This window comes from Panthera leo, chromosome D1 (assembly GCF_018350215.1).
Source record: "Panthera leo isolate Ple1 chromosome D1, P.leo_Ple1_pat1.1, whole genome shotgun sequence".
Taxonomy (NCBI): Eukaryota; Metazoa; Chordata; class Mammalia; order Carnivora; family Felidae; genus Panthera; species Panthera leo.
This window is the reverse complement of record NC_056688.1, coordinates 67,267,997-67,291,026: the sequence shown is the minus strand read 5'-3', so window position 1 is coordinate 67,291,026 and position 23,030 is coordinate 67,267,997. Positions and strand designations below refer to the sequence as shown.

The following is a 23,030-nucleotide window of genomic DNA, read 5'->3' as shown; positions in this document are numbered from 1 at the left end:
CACACGTTCTTCTGACTGAGCCAGCCAGGTACTCCCACAGAATGCATATTTAATAGTACTTGGGGGGTACCTGCATGGCTCAGTTGGCTAAGTGTCTAATTCTTGATTTTGGCTCAGGTCATTATCTCACAGTTCATAACACTGAGCCCCATATTGGGCTCTGTGCTGACAGGGTAGACACTACTTGGGATTCATTCTCTCTCTCAAAATAAATAAACATTTTAAAAAGATAACAGTACTTGCATATTAGTGGCAATAATCACGGTGATATAGTATCTATTATTAATAAGGATTAATACAGTTTAGTGAACTTTTACCTAACTTGCTATTTAAAGTTCTTAGTAAGTTTAGTACCTGGTTTCCATATGGCAGATAAAACTTTCATACTTACTGTATAATAACTTTGCCAATGAAATACCGAATTTTAACATTCAAAAAAATCTAAAATACCATTGCTTCTACAGAATTAGTGGCAACTTTAAAAAATACATCTTGATCAATATGCAAAAACAAACAAAAACTTCAATGACTCATTGGCTGCCTAGAGAAGTATGTCCAAACACCTTATATCACACCAGTGTCCCACCATCTGGATCCAATGCATTGTCTATCATGAGCCCACCATATGCCATGCTTTTACTAAACTACTGAGAATATTTCATACATCTGTACCTTTCCCTTTTCAACTACCTAAAGATTTCCTCCTAAAAACCTAGTTCAAGGGCTTCTCTTTCTTGGTGAAAACCTCCTTAACCACTTGATCACTTCCTCTTTCGTTTTTCTACCACAGCAGGGTAGAGACCTTTATTTCTATATTTACATTTGTTTACATGTCTGCATTTTCTATGAAACTGAACTCCTGAGTACAGAAACTCTATCTTATTGGTCTCCACATCCCTATCACAGTGTTAGGTATAGTATAAAGGGTCAATAAATATAAAATGAGTGAATGAATGAACAAACATACCCACCCCCAATTAACTAATACAAACTCTAATTTGAAAAAACCTCCTGAGATTTTTAATTTTTTTTTTCCAAGTTAAAAAGTAGAGTATCAACTGCAGAACAGAAAAACAAATCAGGATTTAAAAGCAAACAACTTTAATAAATTGAGTTCTCTTACCTTTTTGAAGAAAAAGTGATTTGCCAAATGGTTCAATACCATGGGGTTGCTAGGATCAATAGTATAGGCTCTGGAAAGAAGCTGGACACCATTTTTGATGGAATCAGCCTAAAAGAAAAATGATGACAACAGGGCCATTATTTAATCAGCATTTTTTTTTGAAATTTAAATTTTTTTTTTTTTACTTTTTTTTTTTTTTAACGTTTTCATTTTTGAGACAGAGAGAGACAGAGCATGAACGGGGGAGGGGCAGAGAAAGAGGGAGACACAGAATCGGAAGCAGGCTCCAGGCTCCGAGCCACCAGCCCAGAGCCCGACGCGGGGCTCGAACTCACGGACCGCGAGATCGTGACCTGAGCCGAAGTCGGACGCCCAACTGACTGCGCCACCCAGGCGCCCCGAAATTTAAATTTTTTTAATGTTTATTTATTTTTGACAGAGAGAGAGATAGAGCATGAGTTGGGGAGAGGCAGATAAAGAGGGAGACACAGAATCTGAAGCAGGCTCCAGGCTCTGAGCTGTCAGCACAGAGCCCAACGCAGTGCTCGAACTCAAGGACCTTGAGATCATGACCTGAGCCAAAGTCAGACGCTCAACTGACTGAGCCACCCAGGCACTCCTAGCATCTCTGGAATTTAAGAGAGCAAGCTGAGGACGAGGTGTTTTGGAGGTGGATTCCTTCATTTAAACCAGAGGGATCAGGGCGCCTGGCTGGCTCAGTTGTTAAGTATCTGACTCTGCCTCAGGTCAGGACCTCATGGTTCGTTTAATCAGCATTTTTTGAAAATTTTCTTTATAGTCTGAAAAATAGGTTACATAAATCTAAGTTCAGACACCAAACATAGCTCTTATTTAGTTAACATTCAGCAGGGATAAAAAAAAATTTCAAATACTGAGTTAAATTGTTAGAACCTCCCTCACAAAAAGCCCCCTTCTAGTTTTATAGATTTTAGCTATCTTCTTGGTGTGGCAGATGTTTGTGGATTACCCAACAGCTTGTACACCCTTCTTACCCTGTTAACAGAGGCCAGACTTTACAGCCTGTGGAGATTTTTTAATTTCAGGAAGGAAAGTTCCCTTTTCCTCTTTGCAAACCTCAGGGGATGAATGATGACTAATCCAAAACAGTTAAGATAATCTATTTCCCTTCTCTGGGGATTGGCCCAGGCACTTCTAAACCGGGGGTAATGTCATTTTTTTCATTATCACAACAGGACGGATGTGCTGGCATGTAGTGGGCAGAAGCCAGGGATTCTGCTGATCAGCCTACCAACGGGTAGGATAATTTCCCACGACAAAAAACTATCTAGCCCCATATGTCAATAGTGCTGAGAAACCCTGATAATCCTGTCTAGACAATTATACACAAGGGGAAGCATGATGGAGACAGAACTGCTCTAACAGAAAGCCGTTTATCCTTTCCCTTTCCTCCCTCCATATCAGGCTGATGAAATGATGAGATGCCTGGAGATGCAGCAGCTATCTTGCAACTATGAGGTGACAGACATGAGAAGAAAAATCCACATACTAAGGACAGAAAGATGTAAAACTTTGGGTTTAATGATACTGAGGTGCCAAATCCAAGACCTTAGATAGCTGGTTTAGTGGATGATAAAACCCCTCATGTTTAAGTCACTGTAGTATGCTTTTTGTTACTTGCAACTGAAAGCATGCCAAACTGATATACAACCTACCAACTCCTCACCTGAAATTCTGAAATCCAAAAACTTCTTAAAACACAAGCTATTTTGTAATCTTGGAGTAAGCTCACTTGGTGGCAAAACTTTACCTGAATTGTGAGGTTACCCTATTAGTATGAACAGTCACTCACTCTGACACAGAAATACATGTTTGCATTTGGGGTGGTGTCCTAATACCTGGGTATTATATATTATGCAGTCCAGGCATCATATTATAGTTCTATTACATGAAATCTTATTAAATGCTTATTTACTTAATTTGAGAGAGAAAGGGGGGATGGAAGAACAGAAAGAGGAGACAGAGAATCCCAAGCAGGCTCCACACCGTCAGCACAAAGCCTAATAATGCAGAGCTTGAACTCACAAACTGTGAGATCATGACTTGAGCCAAAACCAAGCATCAGATGCTTAACCAACTGAACCACCCAGGCATCCCAATAACCTATTACCTGCAGTCTTGACCTCTAAAACACTTTGGCCTCAAGAATTTTAGATAAGTAACAGTAAGTCTGACAAATCAGTCAGGAAATTTTTTTTCACTCACATACCTCTTTATTGTTGAGTTCTAGTACAGCCAGTCCAACCAATGCTCCCACACATTTGGAGTTGAGTTCCAGGGCTCTGCTGAATGCCAGACGAGCTTTTTCCAGTTTGTTAAGTTTCACAAAGCAATGGCCCATTCCTAAACGAACTTCCGCTAAAAAAAACAGTCATTCAGTCTGTGAAACTAGGACATTTTTAGGGTTCAAATTAAACAAAATACTTAAACATTGAGTCTCAAAATCTTGAAATTAACCTCAGTATATTTACACTACAAAATCTTTTGGTAGACCACAAACTTGCTTTCAGTGGATAGTATACCATACTGCTCTCCTTTCTCATCATAAACAGAACACCTTCAATTCTGGTACTTCTCTTGTCTTCCAACACTCCTGGTTACACTCTACCTTCAGTGTCTTAATTTTTGAAGAGAAATTTTTAAACAGAGAGCAAAAAGCTTCAGTAAGGTCTTCAATATCGTGCCTGACTACATGCACATACTGTCATTCTCTTCAGAGCTATGCTTATACATGCTCCCCAATTTTAAGGCCATGCCAAAACTCTACCATGTTCCCATGAAGGGTCAGCCTCTCCACTGGTTGGTCATGAGATCTCACCCCTTCTCATTTATTTAAGGACATTGCTTCAGCAACCCTCTCCTCTTTTTCCTGCATTATCAAATTTTCTGTATCAGATCATTCTCATCCATATACATTCTCCCATCTTAAAAAGATCTTCTCTTGATTCCATTTTCCTTTCCATTTGTCAACCCACTCCTATTCTTCCCCTGAGAACAAAACTCCTTGACATATCTATCTACAGGTGGGTGCTGCCTCTAATAACTTTCCTTTTCCATTATCTTCTTAAATGCATTCCAACAAGGATCTCACCCCCACCATTCCAGTAAAACTGCTTTTATCAAGGTCACTAATGCTTAGTATGCTGCTGAATTCAATGATTGATTCTCGGTCCCTACTTTACTTGACCTAACAATAGAATGTGATACTGTCTGATGTCTTGTCCTGGAAACATTTTACATTGGATTTCAAGGACATTGCACTTACTCTCTTTTCCTCCTACATCTGGCTGCTCCTTCTCAGGCTCCTTGGCTGCATCTTCCTCATTTCCCTAACCTCTACAATGCCAGAATGCCCTAGAACTCCATCTTTGGGCCTCTTTTCTACCTACACTCACTCCCCTGGCGACCTCATAGTTTCATGGCTTTATACACCATCTATATGTTGATGACTTCCAAATTAATTACTTCAGCTCAGACCTCTTTCCTGAACTACAGCCCTCCTGACCTCTCCAGTTGTACACCTAAAAGGTATTTTAAAATTTTCATGTTGAAAAATAATTCTTCTTGAACTATTTTCCAGATATACTAAAATGTAACTCTACTCTTACAGTCGCTTATGCAAAGGAGTTACCTTTGATCCCTCCTTTGGCCCATACATCACACCTACTCTGTCAGTTGCTCATATATCACATCTACTCTGTCAGTTCGTCCTTCAAAGTATACATAGAATCTGATCACTTATACCTCCACTACTGCCACCCTAGTGCAAGCCACAATCATCTCTGACCCACATGACCGCAACAGCTTTCTGCCTGGTCTCCCTACTTCTATCTTTGCCCCCCTGCCCCACTCTAGTCTCAGCCCAGAAGCTCAAAATGATCCTTTCAATATGAGTCAGATCATGTTACTTACTCCTTTGCCCAAAGCCCTCCAATGGCTTCCTATGTCTGTCAGAGTAAAAGCTAAAGTCCTTATACTAATCTATTATGCCTTACATGACTGGTCCTTGGTTATATCTTTGACTCAGTTCTTACTACTTTTCCTCCTCATTTTCCCTCTTGATTCCAGACACACTAGCTTCCTCACTGTTCTTGAAACCTGCTAGGCCCACTCTTTCTTCAGAGCCTTTGTACCTCCTATTCCCCCTCTCTGAGAATAATCTTCTCCCATTTAATCTACATGCTTATTATTTTAAGGTTTTTACTCAAATGTTACTGTTTCACTGACATATTTTCCTGATTTTTTCTAAGCAAACCCCCAGTTCTTCTCATATACCTTTTCTGCTTTACTTTCCTTTTACCACTATCTTGCATAGTTTATATTTTACTCATTTTATCTTCTCCACTGGAAAATGGATTCCATGGGAGCAAAGATTTTTGTCTCTTTGGTTCATTGCTGCATTCCTTGGGTCTAGAACAATGCCTGGCACATAGTTGATACTCAATAAGATTTGCTAAATCACTAGAGTGATTTTCAATAGAAAAATAGTATAAGAACAAAAAGAGTATAAGATGATCTGCTATTCAGCTTTCGGATCAAACATAACATTTTTAAAAAATTTCAATTCTTTCAACAACCCTATATCATCTTTTCACAACTAACTTCATAGGCAACTGTCAAATCCTCAATATTTTCACTTGGATCATACACAGCTTAGACTTAAAGTTTTTCTCTTACCTGGACATCCTGGGTTAGTACGCAATGCTTTCTTATAGTAAGCAAGAGCTCCTCTGTAATCCTTCTTGTTGAATGAAATGCAAGCTTTCCCTAAATGATTTTTAAAGATAAACATGAGTTGTTTAAAAAACACAAGTCTCATACACTCTACATGAACTCACCTATATCAAATACATCTCTGAATAAGAAATACTTGAATACGGTAAAAATGATTTCATATCAAAACCCGTTTTCCATAAGAATATATTAATGTATGCTTATAAATAAAAGTCATATTAAATATTATACAACAATAAGTAAAAGAGCTGACCGTTGTCCAAATAGAAATTGCTTATTGACTCTTTAGAAGTGGATTACAGATTATTCTTAACTGGTATAGCTTCTATTTATGTAGCTTAAAAAGAAACAATGATCATAGATCACTGTAGATCTTATTTATTTATGTATTTATTTATTTACGTGACAAGGAGGGCACAAATGAACAAGGTATGGGGGGGAGAGGGGGAGAGGGGGAGAGGGAGGGAGGGAGGAGGGGGGGAGGGAGGGAGGGAGAGAGGGAGACAGAGGGAGACAGAGAGACAGAGAGAGAGAGAGAGAAGTGGGGCTTGCCAACGTGGGGACTGCTTTTTTTTTTTTTAACCCAAAGCAGGGCTCGTGTTCACCGGAAGTGGGGCTTGAGCTTACTGGATGCGGAACTCAAACTCAGTAACCCACTAACCGTGAGGTCATGACCTGAGCCGTAGTCAGATGCTTAACCGACTGAGCCACCTAGGTGCCCTGCAGATCATTTTTATAAGGTAAAGCTCTTCTATGCTGCTGTCTAGGCCAAAGAAATATATTCCAGGCATATGATGAAAAACAGTTTCCTAAAATGGCTGCCAAAAATGACTTACCAAGAAGGGCTGGAATATTATTTGGAGACTGGTTGAGTACAAAATGAAACTGTGCATCAGCCTGATCCATTTTGTCACCTTCCAGTAGGCAGAAGCAGGCTCTTCCTAACAAGTGGTTCTGAAAAAGTAATACATCATCTTAGACTTGACTTTACCAAAGACTAACCATAATTTACCATGAATATACAACAATAAAATGAAAACTATATAGGAAGGAGGTGGAATATCACACAAATTCTTCTATTGACTATAATGTGTTTGAACTACCAATAGGTAATTCTTAATTACAAATCAAGAAATTATCCAGAAATGCAAGTCGTCTGTGCCAGGAACAATGACGAAAAGAAAAGTTAGACTCCTTAAAATATGCCTGAAATTCACCTGGAGATGAAAGAATTATTGACTCAATATGTGGATAAGTTTTATGTATGCTAAATTTGCCCACATTACTTCAACAGTACAATAACCAAAGAAATTTCCATTTTAACAAGGAATTCCTTCTTTTGACTATTTATTATCAACCACATTATTTTAAGAAAAATTCTTTTAAAAAAAAAATCTGTTGCCTATCACACACATTTTATTTTATTTTATTTTTTATTTATTTTTTTTAACGTTTATTTATTTTTGAGACAGAGAGAGACAGAGCGTGAACAGGGGAGGGGCAGAGAGGGAGACACAGAATCCGAAACAGGCTCCAGGCTCCGAGCAGTCAGCACAGAGCCTGACGCAGGGCTCGAACTCACAGACCGTGAGATCATGACCTGAGCCGAAGTCGGACGCCTAACTGACCGAGCCACCCAGGCGCCCCTATCACACACATTTTATTTCATGTGGTATTTTTTTTCCCTTTCATAAATTCAAAGAATTCTTATTTTACCTGATCATACATAATAATTTTATCGGCCATGGTATACAACAGGGTTGCCTGTGTAATAAGATCTTTCTTATTATCCTTATTCTTTTCCTTCCGAGCCTGTTGTACATAATAGGCTGCCAATGTATCCAAGCAGGTCATCTGGTCTTTCTCATGGTCTCTATAGTCCAAATTGCCATCTATACGTGCTGCTTCCAACAACTTTACAAACTCTTCTGTTTTTCCTTGCTTGTAATATTCCAGCTAAAAGGTAAAGAATCAGATTAGGATTATTAAAGCATATGTCCATACAAAAAGATGCATACAAACATTTACAGCAGCTCTGTCTGTAATAGCCAAAAACTGGAAACAACTCGATTGTTGATCAACAGGTGAATGGATAAACAAGCAGTGGTAATCTGCTTGTGGTATAATAGCTGCTGCTCAGTAGAAAAAAGTAAAGAACTACTCATACATACTACAATGTGGATAAATCTCAAGATGATTACGCTGAGAGAAGACAGACCAAAAAGAGTACATATTGAAATGATTCCACTTGTATAAAACTCTAGAATATGCAATCTTTAGCAACAAAAGCAGATCAGGTGTAGGCTAAGTACCATGGGGGGGTGGGAAAGAGTCTGGAAGAAGGTTTTAGGGAGTGATGGATATATTAATCTTGATTGTGGTGGTGATTTCACAGGGGTGAAATATGGTAAAACATCTCAAATGGTACATGTCAAATATGTGCAGTTTATTATAGGTGAATTATGCCTTAATAAAGCTGTTAAAAAAGTGATAATCACTATCAATGTTTCCAAATTACTACTTAGCTAGCAATAGTTGATTTCAAACTAAATCAGAGCCCAAGAGAAAAAGCAATAAGGAGAGGGATAGGGATACAGAATTCTAAACAGAAAACTTAGGCTCTGGTTCTAGATCTATCGAAATTATCCATGACTTTGGGCCTGCTGAATAACTTCTTTGGGCATTTGTTTCATTTATTAATACTAAAAAGAATATTCATCATTTATTAACTACTATGAGCCACAGACTGCACCAGGAGATTTACATACTTATCTTTAATCTACACAATCTACTACAATCTAATCTACTACAATCACTCTTAAAGTGAATACTAACATCACATTGTAGATGAGAAAACAGGCTCAGAAGGTAGATCATTTGTCTAAGGTCACACAGCTAGTTAGCAGCCAAGTAGGAATTTGAACAAAGGTCTCTCTGATCCCAAAGCCTACACTCTTTTCTTTGTAACATACTACAGCCCACAATGTTTCATCAATTTTACCGCAGGTACCATGCTAATACTTCAATATTCCATTTTTTCTGTAAGTGCTGTTAAAGAAGGCATTACACTACAGAAAATCTAAATTCCCTCTGGCTTTAAAAACTATGTGACAAGCATCAATGGCTTGTTCTCCACAGACTAGGAAAACAACACTTCAGAAAGGCACTATTGTCACTACAAGTATTTCTCTGTAAATCTATATCTAAGAAATTCTTTACAGTTAAGTTTGAGCACTGGATATAAGTTCAATTTTAGATCTACTTCTACCTTTCAAGATAATATAAGGTACCTCCTATGTATCTTTACATGAAAGTGACCTGTGGCACACTTGCTTTGCAAAAATGATTGCAGTATATGTTGTATTATATTACCAGAATAATCTACTAGGATGTTCTCACAAAAAGGAAACATTAGGCAGTCAGTTCTGGGGAGAGTGAAGGATGTTAGAATTTTAGGCTCTCTGAAGTGATTCTCCTGAGAATCTCCAGGAGGGTTTATGTTGTGGAAGGGATCAAAGAGGACAAAAAACAAGACTGAGATAAACCTCACCCCAAAGAGCTTTTATGAGCGAGCCTGGAATGTAATCACTTTCTAGAGTATTTTATGGGAAATGTTTTATTGTTACGGACAACAACACTAAGTAATGTTTACATGGTGGTATCTTGTTTTTTCTCAGATTATCTACAAACCATAAGCCAGTCTTTACTGAGTAATTAATAAATAATCAAATACTCAGCATGGAATACTGTTTAATGTAAATGAATTTTGCCTTTACCAACCCATACTAATTTACCAGTGGACTAGCACATCACTTGGGAAACTGGTCTTCTTGTTCTATAAATGGTAATACAATTAACTTCCATACACATGGTACAATTTACTTATCATGCTCCCAAGCTGGCTATGACTGTATCTGGAAATAGAAATCATAGGTTTTTCCCAGTCAACATATAAAAAATATTTGTTACATGAACACTGACCGCCAAAGCAATCCATATGTGCAGTTGTGTGTGTTCCTGTTTCAGAATACTGATCACTTCGTCTCCCTCCGGTAACTGATCGAAGTCAAGTTCAATGACCTAAAACACAAAATGTAGGTTTTAACTTTTATTTCTTCCTTAAATTCACATTTCTTCTTTGCTGCTTTTCAGAATATACATCAATATGGATACACAGAGGGTTTGTGTTCACTTTCAATAGGGATGAGCAAATACATGTTAAGAAATGTTTAAGGCACACATGTCAAATAGGTCATATGGTAATATTAAGATAAAAGCACACAGAAGCCAACAAATATCGCTAGTTGTCTTCAAATCACTAGAACTATAAAATGTTCCAAAAGCTTTGCTTGCTCAAAAATAACAAAACCAAACCCTGCTTAACACATAATGCAGGTAGAGTGCAGAAAAGCACCCCAGACACTCTGAGACTATAGGTCTGACAACTTGAGAGGCATAATCCAGAGGCAATGCAAAGTTGAATGCCCCTGTACACATTAATCAGGGAGACAGCATTTGCGCGTCACCGACACTCCTGAAAGTGGGCACAAAAATTAACAGTAGGTGAATGTTCTGGAATTAGATAGTGGTTATGGTTACACAACTTTGCAAATACTACTGAAAACCAGTGGATTTGACGCTAAGTGAATTATATCTCAGTATCTTATCTCAACCCAACAAAAGTACAAGTATGAGATATATATATTATATATATATATATATATATATATATATATATATATATATATATATATATATATATATTGGATATAAACATCACTGCTGAGAGCTTTACTCAGACAAGCCCCAGACTACCCATGATGAGGCGTGGGAAGGGAGAGAGGGTTAAATTCTATCTGTGCACAGTGGAGGCTATATCTCTGGGTCTCTATTTCGCTGATGGAGCCGTGTGTGGAGGACACAGTGCACCATGACAGACGCGAGTTTCTAAGGGATAAAGGGCGACTCCTATGTACTCTCTGGGAAAGATAGTTTGAGCAGCAGAGAGACCACGGTGACATCAGCGCCCACCTCTTTTATCTGAGGTGCCTTACAATTTATCGGCACTCTCACATCCTGCGCCCGTGAATTAGGAAGAGAGCAGAGTACTGTAACAGACGAACAGGTAGGAAAGGAACTTTCAAGTACTCCTCGGGGTGGCTCCGAGGCTGCGGGGACGTGATGTTCCCAGCCTGGGAAGGTGCAGGAGCTGGGGAAGGAGGTGACTGGGATTTCGGCGGGGGATTTCGACCTGGGCTCCTGGGGGAGAAGGTGCTCTCGCTTAGGAGACGAAGTCGAGAGAAGGGGAGAGGAAGAGATCGTCCAAGTTCACGGCCCCCACCCTCCCCCATACGCGACACTTACCTCGTCAGTGTCCCGGAGGGGAATCTCGATGGAGCCCCGCGACATGATGAGATCAGAAGGCGAGCGGGCGTCTCGCCCCTCCGCTCCGCAGCCGGTACTCCTGGCTTCTGGCTCGTCCAGAGGCTAGCGGCCGCCCGGGATCAGGTCGTGACTGCCGCCCCGCGGCGCCGCCGGGGCTTCGGCTTCTCCTTCCCGTCAGCCGCTTAAACAACGAACAGCAGACGGCGTCCGGCCACTTCCGGCAGCCCCGCCCCCTGCCCCGGAAGCATTCCTCGCGGGAGGGCCTGTCGGAAGGCAGGCTCAGCCTGTGTCTCTGATGTTTCCTTGACGATGTTTCCTTGACTCTGAAATGACGGCGCCGAGGTTTTCGTTAGCGTGCCAGCTCCTCGGTGGGTCTGCGGCTTCCGAATCAGAGCCGCACTGGCGCGGCGTGAATAAAAGCGCCGAAGGCGTAGCCGTCCCGCCCCGTGGTGGGCGGACGACGAATGAGGCTCGAGTTCGGGGCCTGGCCACTGACTGACGTGGCACCTCCGGCCAATTCTGGCAATAGTGTCCGAGCCGGACTCCGCCTCTGTGCCCCGATCTTTTCTTCTGTTGGAGTTGGCCGATCTTTTCTTCTGTAGATTGCCGTGAATAATTCAATCATGCATTCCTCAGCCCTGTCAGGGGCTCCTCCTTTAGCAGATATTAGGTGCAAGTCATACCTGTGCTACCTTTGTGATCAGTTTAAATGTAAATGTTCCAGTGAATTCTGTAATCATTATGACAGTTCTGTATTTTATGTGTGCGCGTGTGTTGTGTGTGTGTGTGTGTGTGTGTGTGTGCGCGCGCGCGCGCGTTTTCGGTTCTTGGAAGCATATGAGAATCTGCTGGATTTGTGATTTTAATAAAGTTGTTGAAGAATGTGATTAAACCTGTAATCTGTTTTGATTACATTATAGACTTCGATTAAATACGTTTTAATTACTGTTTTCAGTGTAGAATATGATTAATAGTCTGTAATCAATGTTTTCATTCAATCAGATAAGAATCTAAGTTTTTAAACCACGTCAGTTTTACCTCCTAAATGCCTCTCAGGTGTATCTTCTCTTCATCTCACCGCCTCCATTCTAGCCGGGAACCAATATCATCATTTTGATGCCTGGATTACTGCAGTGGCCTCCCGGTTTACCTAATACTCCATCCACTCCCCCTAAAAGCCCTAAATTCCAATCCAGCATCAGCATGTTATACACTTACCTTTTAAAAGCACCAACTCGACATTTGTATTTCCTCCTAACTCCCTCAAAAACTTTAAGTGGAAACTTTGTAAGCCTTTTTATGTGGAAACTTTGTTAAATTTGTTTTGGTTAGTTGAGTAAACTATTTCAACATTAAGGGCTGTGCTGTCCTAACATAATGCTAACTCTGTAATTAGTCATGTAATTTTAAATAAGCTAGGTGATTTACAGTTTTCTAGTAGCCACACTTAAAAAGCAAAAGCAAGTAGATGAAATTGATTTTAGTGACATATTTTATTTAACCCAATATATCCAAAATATAATTTCAACAGGTAATCAATATAAAAACTGAGATAATTTACATTTTTATACAAATCTTAGAAATCCATTATGTACTTTACACTTACATGCTTTATTCTTAATTGCTTAATTTCAATTGGAAATTGATTTCATAAAATATAGATTTCTTAAAATTTGCAGTTGCAAAAATAGATTCACATATCTGAGTTCTTCCAAGCATGCTTAAGTTTTCCAAAAACTGAAGCAATTATCAGTTTTAAATGTTAATTAAAAATAAATGAAATTAAAAATTCAATTCCTCAGTTGCATTAGCCATATTTCCAGCGCTCAATAGCCACATATGCTTAGTAAATACTGTTTGGGACAAAACAAGACAACATTTCCAGGAAATACTGCTTACTACATATTAATGTTTATAAGGTGAGCTTTGTACAAAAGTACACATATTGGTGAATGTTCTTCTCCATGCTCAAAACCTCCCTGGCCTTGAAGACCCTAGCAATATGTTTGAATTTGTCGTTGAGTTACTGACAACCAAAGGCATCCTAACTGATAATGCAGACATTATGACTGATTGAATAATAGGAGAATAGATTTAGATTGGGATTTGGAGGAAGTGATACTTAAGTTGTAACTGGGAAGATGAGTAAGATTTGGCTCCATAAAGGCTACAAGAGAGTGTGTACCAGACAGGGAACAGTGTGCTGGGGGAAGAGTTGGTGAACCTGAAAGAAGGCCATGTGGCTGGAACATAGATATGGGGAGCATAACATAAGTTGAGGGCAAAGACATAAGAAGCAGCCACATCATGCCCAGATTTATCCACATAAAGCAAAATTAGCACCTTTCCCTGCTTCCAATATGAGAAAGTATGTATGTCACATACCACAGTTAGGAAAAACAAAATACTTTGTGCTCTGAGGTAAGCCAAAAAAGGACAGTGTCATACTATCTATAGTCTCCAAAGTGAATAAAACCTTTAGCCTTTCTCGCATGTTACTGATTCCCTAACAAAAATAATTTAATTGCTGACTTTTGTAATGCTGATTTTTCTAAGTCTGATGATATGCAATAATTTGGGGGAGTATGGCAAACATGTGAGAAAGTTGCTTTTTCCGTTATGAACCATATAACCTTGGTGACCGTGTTTTGTGAACCAGTCCTTCTAAAGTTGAACTCACTTGTAAACTTTTGCAAGTGTTTTTCTAAGAAATCTTTTTTTTTTTTTTCTAAATGCTTTTGTCTCTGAGACTTCTTTTGGCAAAGGATATGTTATGGAGTTGGGATTTTACCTTAGGTGCAATGTAACTGGAAGTTTTAAGTGATGTGTATATGTTTCAATCAGCATGTGCCTGTGATAAAGAATTGGTTTTGTCATTTTAAAAGATTGTTCTGGTTACATTGTGTAGAATAGATTAGAGTGTTTGCGAGGATGTGGGCAGACCACTTAGGAAACTAGTCCTGGTGACTGGCCAGGTAACACATGATAAACAGCTAGGAATAGGTTTAAGGTAGTGGACATAGTATATCTCCATTTCTCTCTACCTCCACAATAATCAATCAATCAATCAATCAATCTTAATCACTAGGTCTTGGTAATGCATTATATATACAGGTCATTGAAAAAGTAGTGTCAGGAAGAACTTCCAGAGTTCTGCCATCAATTACTGGGTGATTGAAGTGTCATTTTCCAAGATAGAAATGATTATAGAGGAGTACATTAGGGCAAGACTACATCACTACTTGGGTATCAGAGATATGTCTGGGACAGATATCGGACAGGTTGGATATATGGATTTGGAGCTCAAAAGATGGTTTCTGGGCTAGAGAAAGAAGTCTGTGAGCTGCTGACATATAAATGAAATTTAAAACTATGGAATTGTGTAAGATAATCTAGGGAGAGGATGTAGAATGACAAGAGAAGGCCCGGACCAAGCTCGAGGCATTCTAGCATATAGCGGGCACGGAGGGGTAGAGGGTCTGCAGGGATCAGAATACTGGATAGAGAGAAAAATCACCTGACAACAATTGGGACCAAAATTGCGACTCTTTACTCTGGTACTTACAGGCAGCTTCTTATTTTTCCCTAAGCATAGCAGATATGGACGATATAGGCATTTTAAACTATATAGATCTAGTTTTGGAATGAGTACAGAGATTTTATTTCAACTGGCGTGATTGTGCGGTGTTGCTTCACGAAATGCCATTCACCACGTTGGGCCTGAGTGCACCAGATGAAGGTAAAGCAATTAGTGTATTTGGTCAGTGTGGACTTTGTTGAGTACATACTCAAGAGAGACAGCTAAGAGTCTTTAGTTTTCTGTTGTTGGTACTGTGGTTGGTTGCAGTGTTGGTAAATACATATGTTTACGCAATCCAAAGAGTGAGCTATTTTATAGGCTGATACAATATGCTAATTATTAAAAAGAGATAAAGAATAGTTGATCTTAAAGAATGTTTGACATCTTAAATCAGATCTCTTGTATTTATTATTTATAACGTTCTTAAGCTTTTTTTTTTAATGTTTATTTATTTTCTAGAGAGACACAGAGTGCAAGCATGGGAGGGGCAGAGTGGGAGACACAGAATCTGAAGCAGACTCCAGGCTCTGAGATAACAGCACAGAGCCTGACGGGGGGCTCAAACTCACGAACCGTGAGATCATGACCTGAGCCAAAGTCGGACACAACCTACTGAGCCACCCAGGTGCCCCTGGGCAGTTGTTTTATAATCTACACCATAATTTCCTCTGGGTTTTCAATAAACATTCATCTCTAAAACATGAGCTTATTTTTAGGAATTTAAAACTACATGAAATGCTCCCTTAGGTAAGCGCTGAGAACATAAAGGTAAACAGCTCTAATTTGATTGTCAGTGAAAAACTGTGATGGGAATCTTAGTTCTGGAAAATTAGAATAACCAGAAAATCCTCCAGTCGTAAAACACCTAGATATGCTGGATTAAAAACCCAACAAGAACAACATAGTAAATGTCCTTGTAAATGCATAGCTGAGAGATCTAATGATCTGAATAACAGGAATTTAAGCCTATAAGGGTGCCTGGGTGGCTCAGTCGGTTAAGTGTTGGACTCTTGATTTGGGCTCAGGTCATGATCTCATGGTTTGTGAGATGAAGCCCCCAGTTCATCTCTGTGCTGACAGAGCAGAGCCTGCTTAGGATTCTCTCTTTCCCTCCCTCTCTCAAAATAAATAAACATTAAAAAAATATTTTGAAAAGCAAAGGAATTTGAGCCTATACTAAGACTGCCCAGATAGCGGTGGATGCAAGAAGGATGTTGTTTTCCATTACTTCCAGGATTTGAGTTTTAATGCTCACAGAGACAGAATTAGAGGCTTTGGGCCCATGCTGCAAGCCCTTAAAACTACACCCTCAGCACAAGGGGCAGTGGGTAGGGTGGAACTAAAGAAAAAAATCCTACCAAGACAGATGACAGTCTGGTATCTGGATTTACAAGTTGCAAATGGTGGTGGTAGTGTGACAGAGGTGGTTGGGAGAGGGGTGTGAGAGTTTCACGTGAGAATTTGCAACCATGGATCTGTATGCCAGGTAGGTTTGATGTTTGATATTACATACTTGATCTGGGAATTCCCAAGGCAAGAAATTAATATAGGAAATATCCCTAAGTGTGTGGTATCTCTGGGATGCCTGAGCAACTTAATTAATCTTTTTGATTGATATGAATTAAGTCATAGTAATAAACAGGCATTGAATGTTTACTGTGTCAGCACTCTGCATGCTGAAACTCATTTAATCCTCGGAACAACCCTATGGCATGCGTACAGTAATCTGTCAACGGTGCGGAGCAATGAGGAGTGGCATCTGTCTCCTAGGATTCATGTGGAAATAAGATGAGGTGTAATGGGATGTCAATGCTGATGTGACTCTTCTTTGGAAACTGTGACCATATGCTTTATCCCTTAGGTTTTCTCACTTCAAGTAGGACACAGACTCTCAAACTCTTCTCTTCCCCTCTTTCTGGTCGTCCCTAAAGATAAGGAGCACAAGACCCCTTCTTGTTGTAAGGATTTTATTATTGATTCTTGTTGAAGGAAGGAAAGAATTTGAGGTGGCCTTAAAAATGGGAAGAATTTGAATAGGCTGAATGTGGGAAGAATGTTTCAAGCAGAAAGGATATTGAGCAAAATCTTAACAGCAGGAATAATACTTTTTAGAAAAAAATTTAATGTTTTTTTAAAAATTCATTTTTGAGAGAGAGAGAGCATGAGCAGCGAGGGGTAGAGAGAGAGGGGGACAGAGGATCTTAAGTAGGCTCTGTGCTGACAGCAGAGAGCCCAATGCAGGGCTCGAACTCACAAATCACGAGATCATGACCTGAGCTGCAGTTGGATGCTCAGCCAACTGAGCCACCCCGGCATCCCAGGATTAATACACTTTAAAGGCCAGTGACAAGTAAACACATCACGACATTAAAAGTTGATAATTCCTAAAAATAAAAAACAAAAACAAAACAAAAGAAACCAAAAGCCAAAAACCAAAACCAAACCAAACCAAACCAAACCAAACCAAAAAACAACCCACAAAAAACAAAACCGTTGATAATTCCTTGATATCCGTCATGTATCCCATCTCCTCCAGGAAGCCTTCCTCATTAACATCCTTCAAGATACTGTCCTCCTCTGCTTCCTATTGTCTCCAGAAACAGCTTGGTATTGAACTACATTCAGTCTGGAAGAAAGGTATATGCCATGTGTCTATCACAGTTTATTTAAATACAGTTTTTGAATGTAGTCTTTTCTCCCCTCTGACTTTGCCCTTCCTGAAGGTTGGAAGACTTTTGGAATGCTCCCTTTTCCTAGTGTAAGGAACCTAGAAGGTGCTCAGAACATAAATAGATTTGGAACTGCTTTATAAAAGTCTCAGAAGCACAGCAAGGGATATTGTTTCCCAAAGCAAACGTACTCATGGAATTTGCATGTTACTGCTTTGTGTAGACAAAGCTTTCTGCTTAAGTGTTTAAATAAATATTTTGAAGATATTTTCAGAACCTCGAAAAGCGAAGGTTGCTCTTCACATTCATTCCTAAAAGTTGCGAGAAGCATTACAAATTCGAGAAAAGATGGATTACTTTGACTGAATTATCTTAGGTTTTGTATATTAAACGGTCTTTATTTATAAAATGAGTTTAGAACTGTTTAAAAATACTTTTACCTGATTCTTTGTCTATCTTTATGCATGTTATAAACACATCACTGTGCTCTGGGACTTGTTAGGGCAAAGAAAAAATTAATGTGCTCTGGAGTGCAAATTCTTTTTATTTAACCCTGTGTGACTTTCTGCCTCAACAAGTATGTTACAACTTAAGAAATTCTTTCCCAACTATCCTACCCACTTAACTCATTCTATGAGTGTGTAAAATCAACTTGACTGTGTAGTTTATGATGATCAAGTAGTGGCTTAAACAGTATAACCAAACTTAGACAATCTATCAGTGCTTTTGGCTGATGACATGAAGGGCAGGTCATACTGACATATTTACCCACAGTAGATAACTCCTGCTTGTGAGGCCTGTTTACAAAGACAGTTGTAAAAAAAAAAAAAAGCACATTAGGATCAACATTTCAGTACTATTTTCGTTTTAAAATAACTTCATTTTGTGGGGGAATAAAGGGAGAGTGTTTCAAGTTTGGGAGAGATTTTCCATTTTCATATTTTGGAGACAGGACTGTCCCTGGGATCAGTGCTTTTTAAACTTCTGAGTGTTAACGAGCATCACCTAGAGAGTTAATTGAAACTTAGATTTCTGGACTCCACCCGTTTCTGATTTAGTGGGGGTGGGGTGGGGTGGGGTGGAACATTTACTTCTCCAATGAGTTCTCAGGTGGTACTGATGCCCTTGGTCCAGGGGCCGCACTTTGAGAACCACAGTTTGGGGAGCCGTGGATTAGAGAGTCCTAGATTCAGAACTCCACAAGCAAAGTTTTGCTTTCTTGAATGCTCACATTGTGGGAGGCACTGTGCAAGTCACTTTGCATATGGTCTGTCTGACTCACACAGCAGCCTTACAAGCTGGGAATGATTGTCCCTATTTTACAGATCAAGGAGTTGAAGCTCAGGACATTAATTAAGTAATCCACGATCACACAGCTAGTAAGTGGCAGAGCCAGAGTTTGAACCTGGGCTTCTGCTAAAGTCTGCTTTTTCATCTGGACCAAAGTGCTTCTATTTCCAGCTCCTTCCTCATGCAGGAATGACTTCTCTAACATCCCTGAACCATGGTTCTTTGGCTTCTGCTCAAAACCGTCACAGAGACGCACTCACTACTTCGGGAAGCAGGCCTTGTTGGGGGATAGAGACCAATTGTCTGGTTTGCCTGGGACATAGCCGTTTCCCTGGGTGGGACTTTCAGTTTTGAAACCCAGACAGCATGGGAATAATGGGTCTCTCCGGGATGGCTCAAACCATTTCAAACACATGATAATGAGCCCACCCTTCTTTCCTATAATTTTGCACTTCTGTTGTGGTTTTGTCTAACAGGGTCTTATCCATCACAGTCCTTCAGATATTTGAAGATGATGATCTTTCCACCAGTCTTCAGACTGTCTTTATTCCCCCTGATCTTTCCTCACATAACATAGTTTACATGGCATATACTGTGTGTCTGGAATCATTCCTAGGGCTTTACGCATATTAACTAATTAAATCCTCACAAAAGTCCTATGAGGTAGGAATGATTATTACCCCATTTTATAGATGGGGAAACTGAGGCACAGGTAAGTACCCTGGCCAAGGTCACATAGTTATCAAGAGGCTAAGTCGGGATTTCAGCCTACAGAGTATGGCTCCAGAATCTGAATTCTTAGTCACTATACTTTACTGCTTTCCACTCAGTCAATAAGGCTTTACTGAGCACCTATTATGCTCAGTGAAAAGATGCAGAAGAGAGATGTGGTCCTACAGTTTTTCAGGAAACACATTGGCAAAAAGTAAACAAAAGAATAAAGTAATTACAAATGAGAATACGAGTTATGAAAGAAAAAGGTGTGGCACCTGGGTGGCTCAGTTGGTTGAGCATCCGATTCCTGATTTTGGCTCAGGTTGTGATCTCCTGGTTGATGAATTCAAGGCCCAAGTTGGGCTCTGCGCTGACAGTATGGAGCCTGCTTGGGATTCTCTCTCTTCCCCTCTCTCTCTGCTCCTCCCTCGCTTGCATTCTCTCTCTCAAAATAAAGAAACTTAAAAACAAAACAAAACAAAAAAGGAAAAAAGGTTAATGATAGAAAATACTGGGGAAGGAGTTTGAGTCCAGTCAGGAGATAGAAAATACACAGCAGCTTTAATGGGGGCAGTTTAATATAAAGAATTATTAACTGTGATAAAAGAGTAACTATAAACTGTAAGAAAACTATTACAGGGACCTTAGAGCTGAAGGAGTGTACTTAAAAAAGGGAAAACTTGGAAGGGATTCAGCTTCATTAGAGAAGGTGAGGGTATTAGCTCAGGCCGCCATAACAGAATACCATAGACTTGATGGCTTGAACAAAAGGCATTTATTTCTCACAATTCTGGAGGCTGGAAGTCCAAGATCCAAGTGCCAGTCAATTAGGTTTCCTAGTGAGGGCTTCCTTCCTGGTTTGCAGATAATGACTTTTGGCTACATCCTCACAGAGAGGGAAAAGAGGGAGAAAGGGAGAGAGATAGTGTTCTCTAGAGTTTCTTCTTCTAAGGCAATAATTCCATCATGAGAGCCCCACCCTCATGACCTCATCTAAATGTAATTATCTTCCAAATGCCCCACCTCCAGATATCATCCCATGGGGGTTAGGGTTTAATTTATAAATCTTGGGGGACACAATTCAGTCCATAGCAATGTGGGTCAGCCATTTGATAGCAGAGAAGTTGGGTGATTTGGCCAAGCTGGAGCTGGTCTGGAGTCACTGGATAAACAGTAGGCCACCTTCTGGATTGCAGGAGGGGATGCAGGCTATCAACCTAGGTGGTGTGGGTGGTGTGGGTGGTGTGGGTAGTGTGGGTGATGTGTGGCCCTGGCACGTGCAGGAGGCCTTTAGGACATATGGAGCATATGGGGGCTTGAGTGCTTGTGGAGAGGGCTGTGGAAAGGTTGTCTGTCCGCTGAGACTGCAGAGTTACAGACGGATGGTGCTCTGGGCCCACGGCTGGGGTAAGCTTCAGCAGGCATCCTCATATCCACCCCTCTGCCCCGGAAAAGGGAAGGCCAGCCTCTTCCTCCAGAAATGTCCCTCCATTGCCTTCAACTGAGAAAGTTTGCATCTTACTCACTCTAAAGGAGAAATGCTTGAAGAATCCCATTGTTAAGGGGCGACTGGGTGGCTCAGTCGGTTAAGCATCTGACTTCACTGCAAGCCATGATCTCAGGGTTCATGAGTTCGAGCCCCACATTGAGCTCTGCACTGACAGTGCAGAGTCTGCTTGAGATTCTCTCTTCCTTCCTATCTCTCTGCTCCTCCCCTGCACTCTCTCTCAAAATAAATACATAAAATTAAAAAAAACTCCTGTTGTTTAGCACAGAACATATTTTGAAAGGTGCAATCAGAGCTGAGAGGCCATAATTTGATAATGAACAATTTAGTGCCAAATTTTTAAAAACTGTTAATAATATAGATCCAAAGTAAAACTTTCCAAGGTCTTCAACTTTACTCCAGAAAGATACAAAATGAAAAGAGAGAATCTCACTCCTTCCCTTTATGTATGTATGTATGTATGTATGTATGTATGTATGTATGTATGTATTTGTGAGAGAGAGTGAGAGAGAGCAAGCTCAAGCAGGGGAGGGGCAAAGAGAAAGGGAGAAAGAGAATCCTAAGTAGGCTCCACTCTGTCAGCACAGAGCCTGACGTGGGACTCGATCCCATGAACCATTAGATCATGACCTGAGCTGAAATCAAGAGTTAGACGCTCAACGTACTGAGCTACCCATGTGCCCCTCAGTCTTTCCCTTTATATCCCATTTTATCTCCTCAAAAGTAAAAAGCATAGTTTCCCAGGTTTCTTCTAGAAAAAAACAATGCATTTACTCACATATGTGTCAATGTTATAATTTATACAAAAGGGATCATTTTCTTCTACACTATGCTTTTTTCTTTTAATATGTCTTAAAAATCTCCCCCCATTAGTGAACCTGGCTTTGTTCTTATCTCCGTAGATATTGACTATCATGACATCATCATCTATTTACTCATCTTTCTTTTCCCCAGTGATTTGAAATCTCACCTTTACACCTTTATAGTATACTAAATTCCCTTGTGCATTACGGTCTCATTTTGATTTTTCTTTGGTTACATTAATTTCTTAGCACATTAACATATCCAGATCTCCTTTTTCTTTTTAATCACAGCAAAGTATTGTGTCATATGGATGACATATAATTTATTTACTTTTAATAGACGCTTTGGGCTTTACTTTTTTAAAAAAAATGTTTGTTTATTTTGAGAGAGAGAGAGGGAGAGAGAGAATCCCAAGCAGGCTCCTCACTGTCAGTGCAGAGCCTGACACAGGGCTTGAGCTTACAAACCGTGAGACCATGACGTGAGCCAAAATCAAGAGTTAGATGCTCAACTGATTGAGGCACCCAGGTGCCCCTGGGTTTTACTTTTCTAAAAAGTCCACCAAAAAGATTCCTGTACCTATATATGGTTGCATTTTTGTACATACAACCATATGTAAATTCTTTGCTATGTGAAAGGACATGCACCTGTAAAATTTTGGAATTTATCACATTAACCTGCAGTAAGACCTCATCGGTTTATAACCTCCTCCCATCACAGGTGGATGAGGGTACTGATTCCCACAGTCCTGGCAGCAGCAGAGAAGCCTTGCACCAGCCTGACGAGTGAAGAAAAAATGTTTTCTTACTCTTTAGATTTGCGTTTTTAAATTTATACGTGAAGTAGAGCACCCTTCCACATGTTTATCATCTTTTGAACCTTTTTTTCTACAAACTATTTCTATCCTTTGCATAATTTTCTATTGAGCTGTTCTTTTTTTTTTAAATTTTTTAATGTTTATTTCTTTTTAAGAGAGAGAGAGAGAGCACAAGTGAGGGAGGAGCAGAGAGAGAGGGAGACACAGAATCAGAAACAGGCTCCAGGCTCCGACTGTCAGCACAGAGCCTGATGTGGGGCTCGAACTCACAAACTGCAGGATCATGACCCGAGCCGAAGTTGGACGCTCAACCGATTAAGCCGCCCGGGCGCCCCGTTTTTGTTTTTGTTTTTTTTAAATATTCATTT

General features: G+C 39.9%; 1 protein-coding gene and 1 long non-coding RNA gene across 2 annotated transcripts in view; both read right to left on the bottom strand.

Annotated features, from left to right (window-relative positions):
- The window catches only part of CTR9 (CTR9 homolog, Paf1/RNA polymerase II complex component), a 28,033-nt gene extending 16,529 nt beyond the window's left edge, over positions 1-11,504 (bottom strand). Inside the window, exons 1-7 of the mRNA XM_042905161.1 lie at positions 11,261-11,504; positions 9,878-9,976; positions 7,613-7,852; positions 6,733-6,850; positions 5,840-5,929; positions 3,372-3,520; positions 1,124-1,231 (exon numbers count right to left, since the gene is read on the bottom strand). Of these exons, the coding sequence (XP_042761095.1) occupies positions 1,124-1,231; positions 3,372-3,520; positions 5,840-5,929; positions 6,733-6,850; positions 7,613-7,852; positions 9,878-9,976; positions 11,261-11,305 (849 nt within the window). The 5' untranslated portion in view covers positions 11,306-11,504. The remainder of the gene's footprint in view (positions 1-1,123; positions 1,232-3,371; positions 3,521-5,839; positions 5,930-6,732; positions 6,851-7,612; positions 7,853-9,877; positions 9,977-11,260) is intronic.
- A 5,840-nt stretch (positions 11,505-17,344) lies between these two features.
- Positions 17,345-19,848, bottom strand: LOC122201121. The gene is made up of 3 exons (XR_006194089.1): positions 19,810-19,848; positions 18,299-18,327; positions 17,345-17,487 (listed from the first exon to the last, which is right to left on the bottom strand). It is a non-coding gene; the product is annotated as an uncharacterized LOC122201121 (long non-coding RNA).
- Between the last annotated feature and the right edge of the window lie 3,182 nt (positions 19,849-23,030).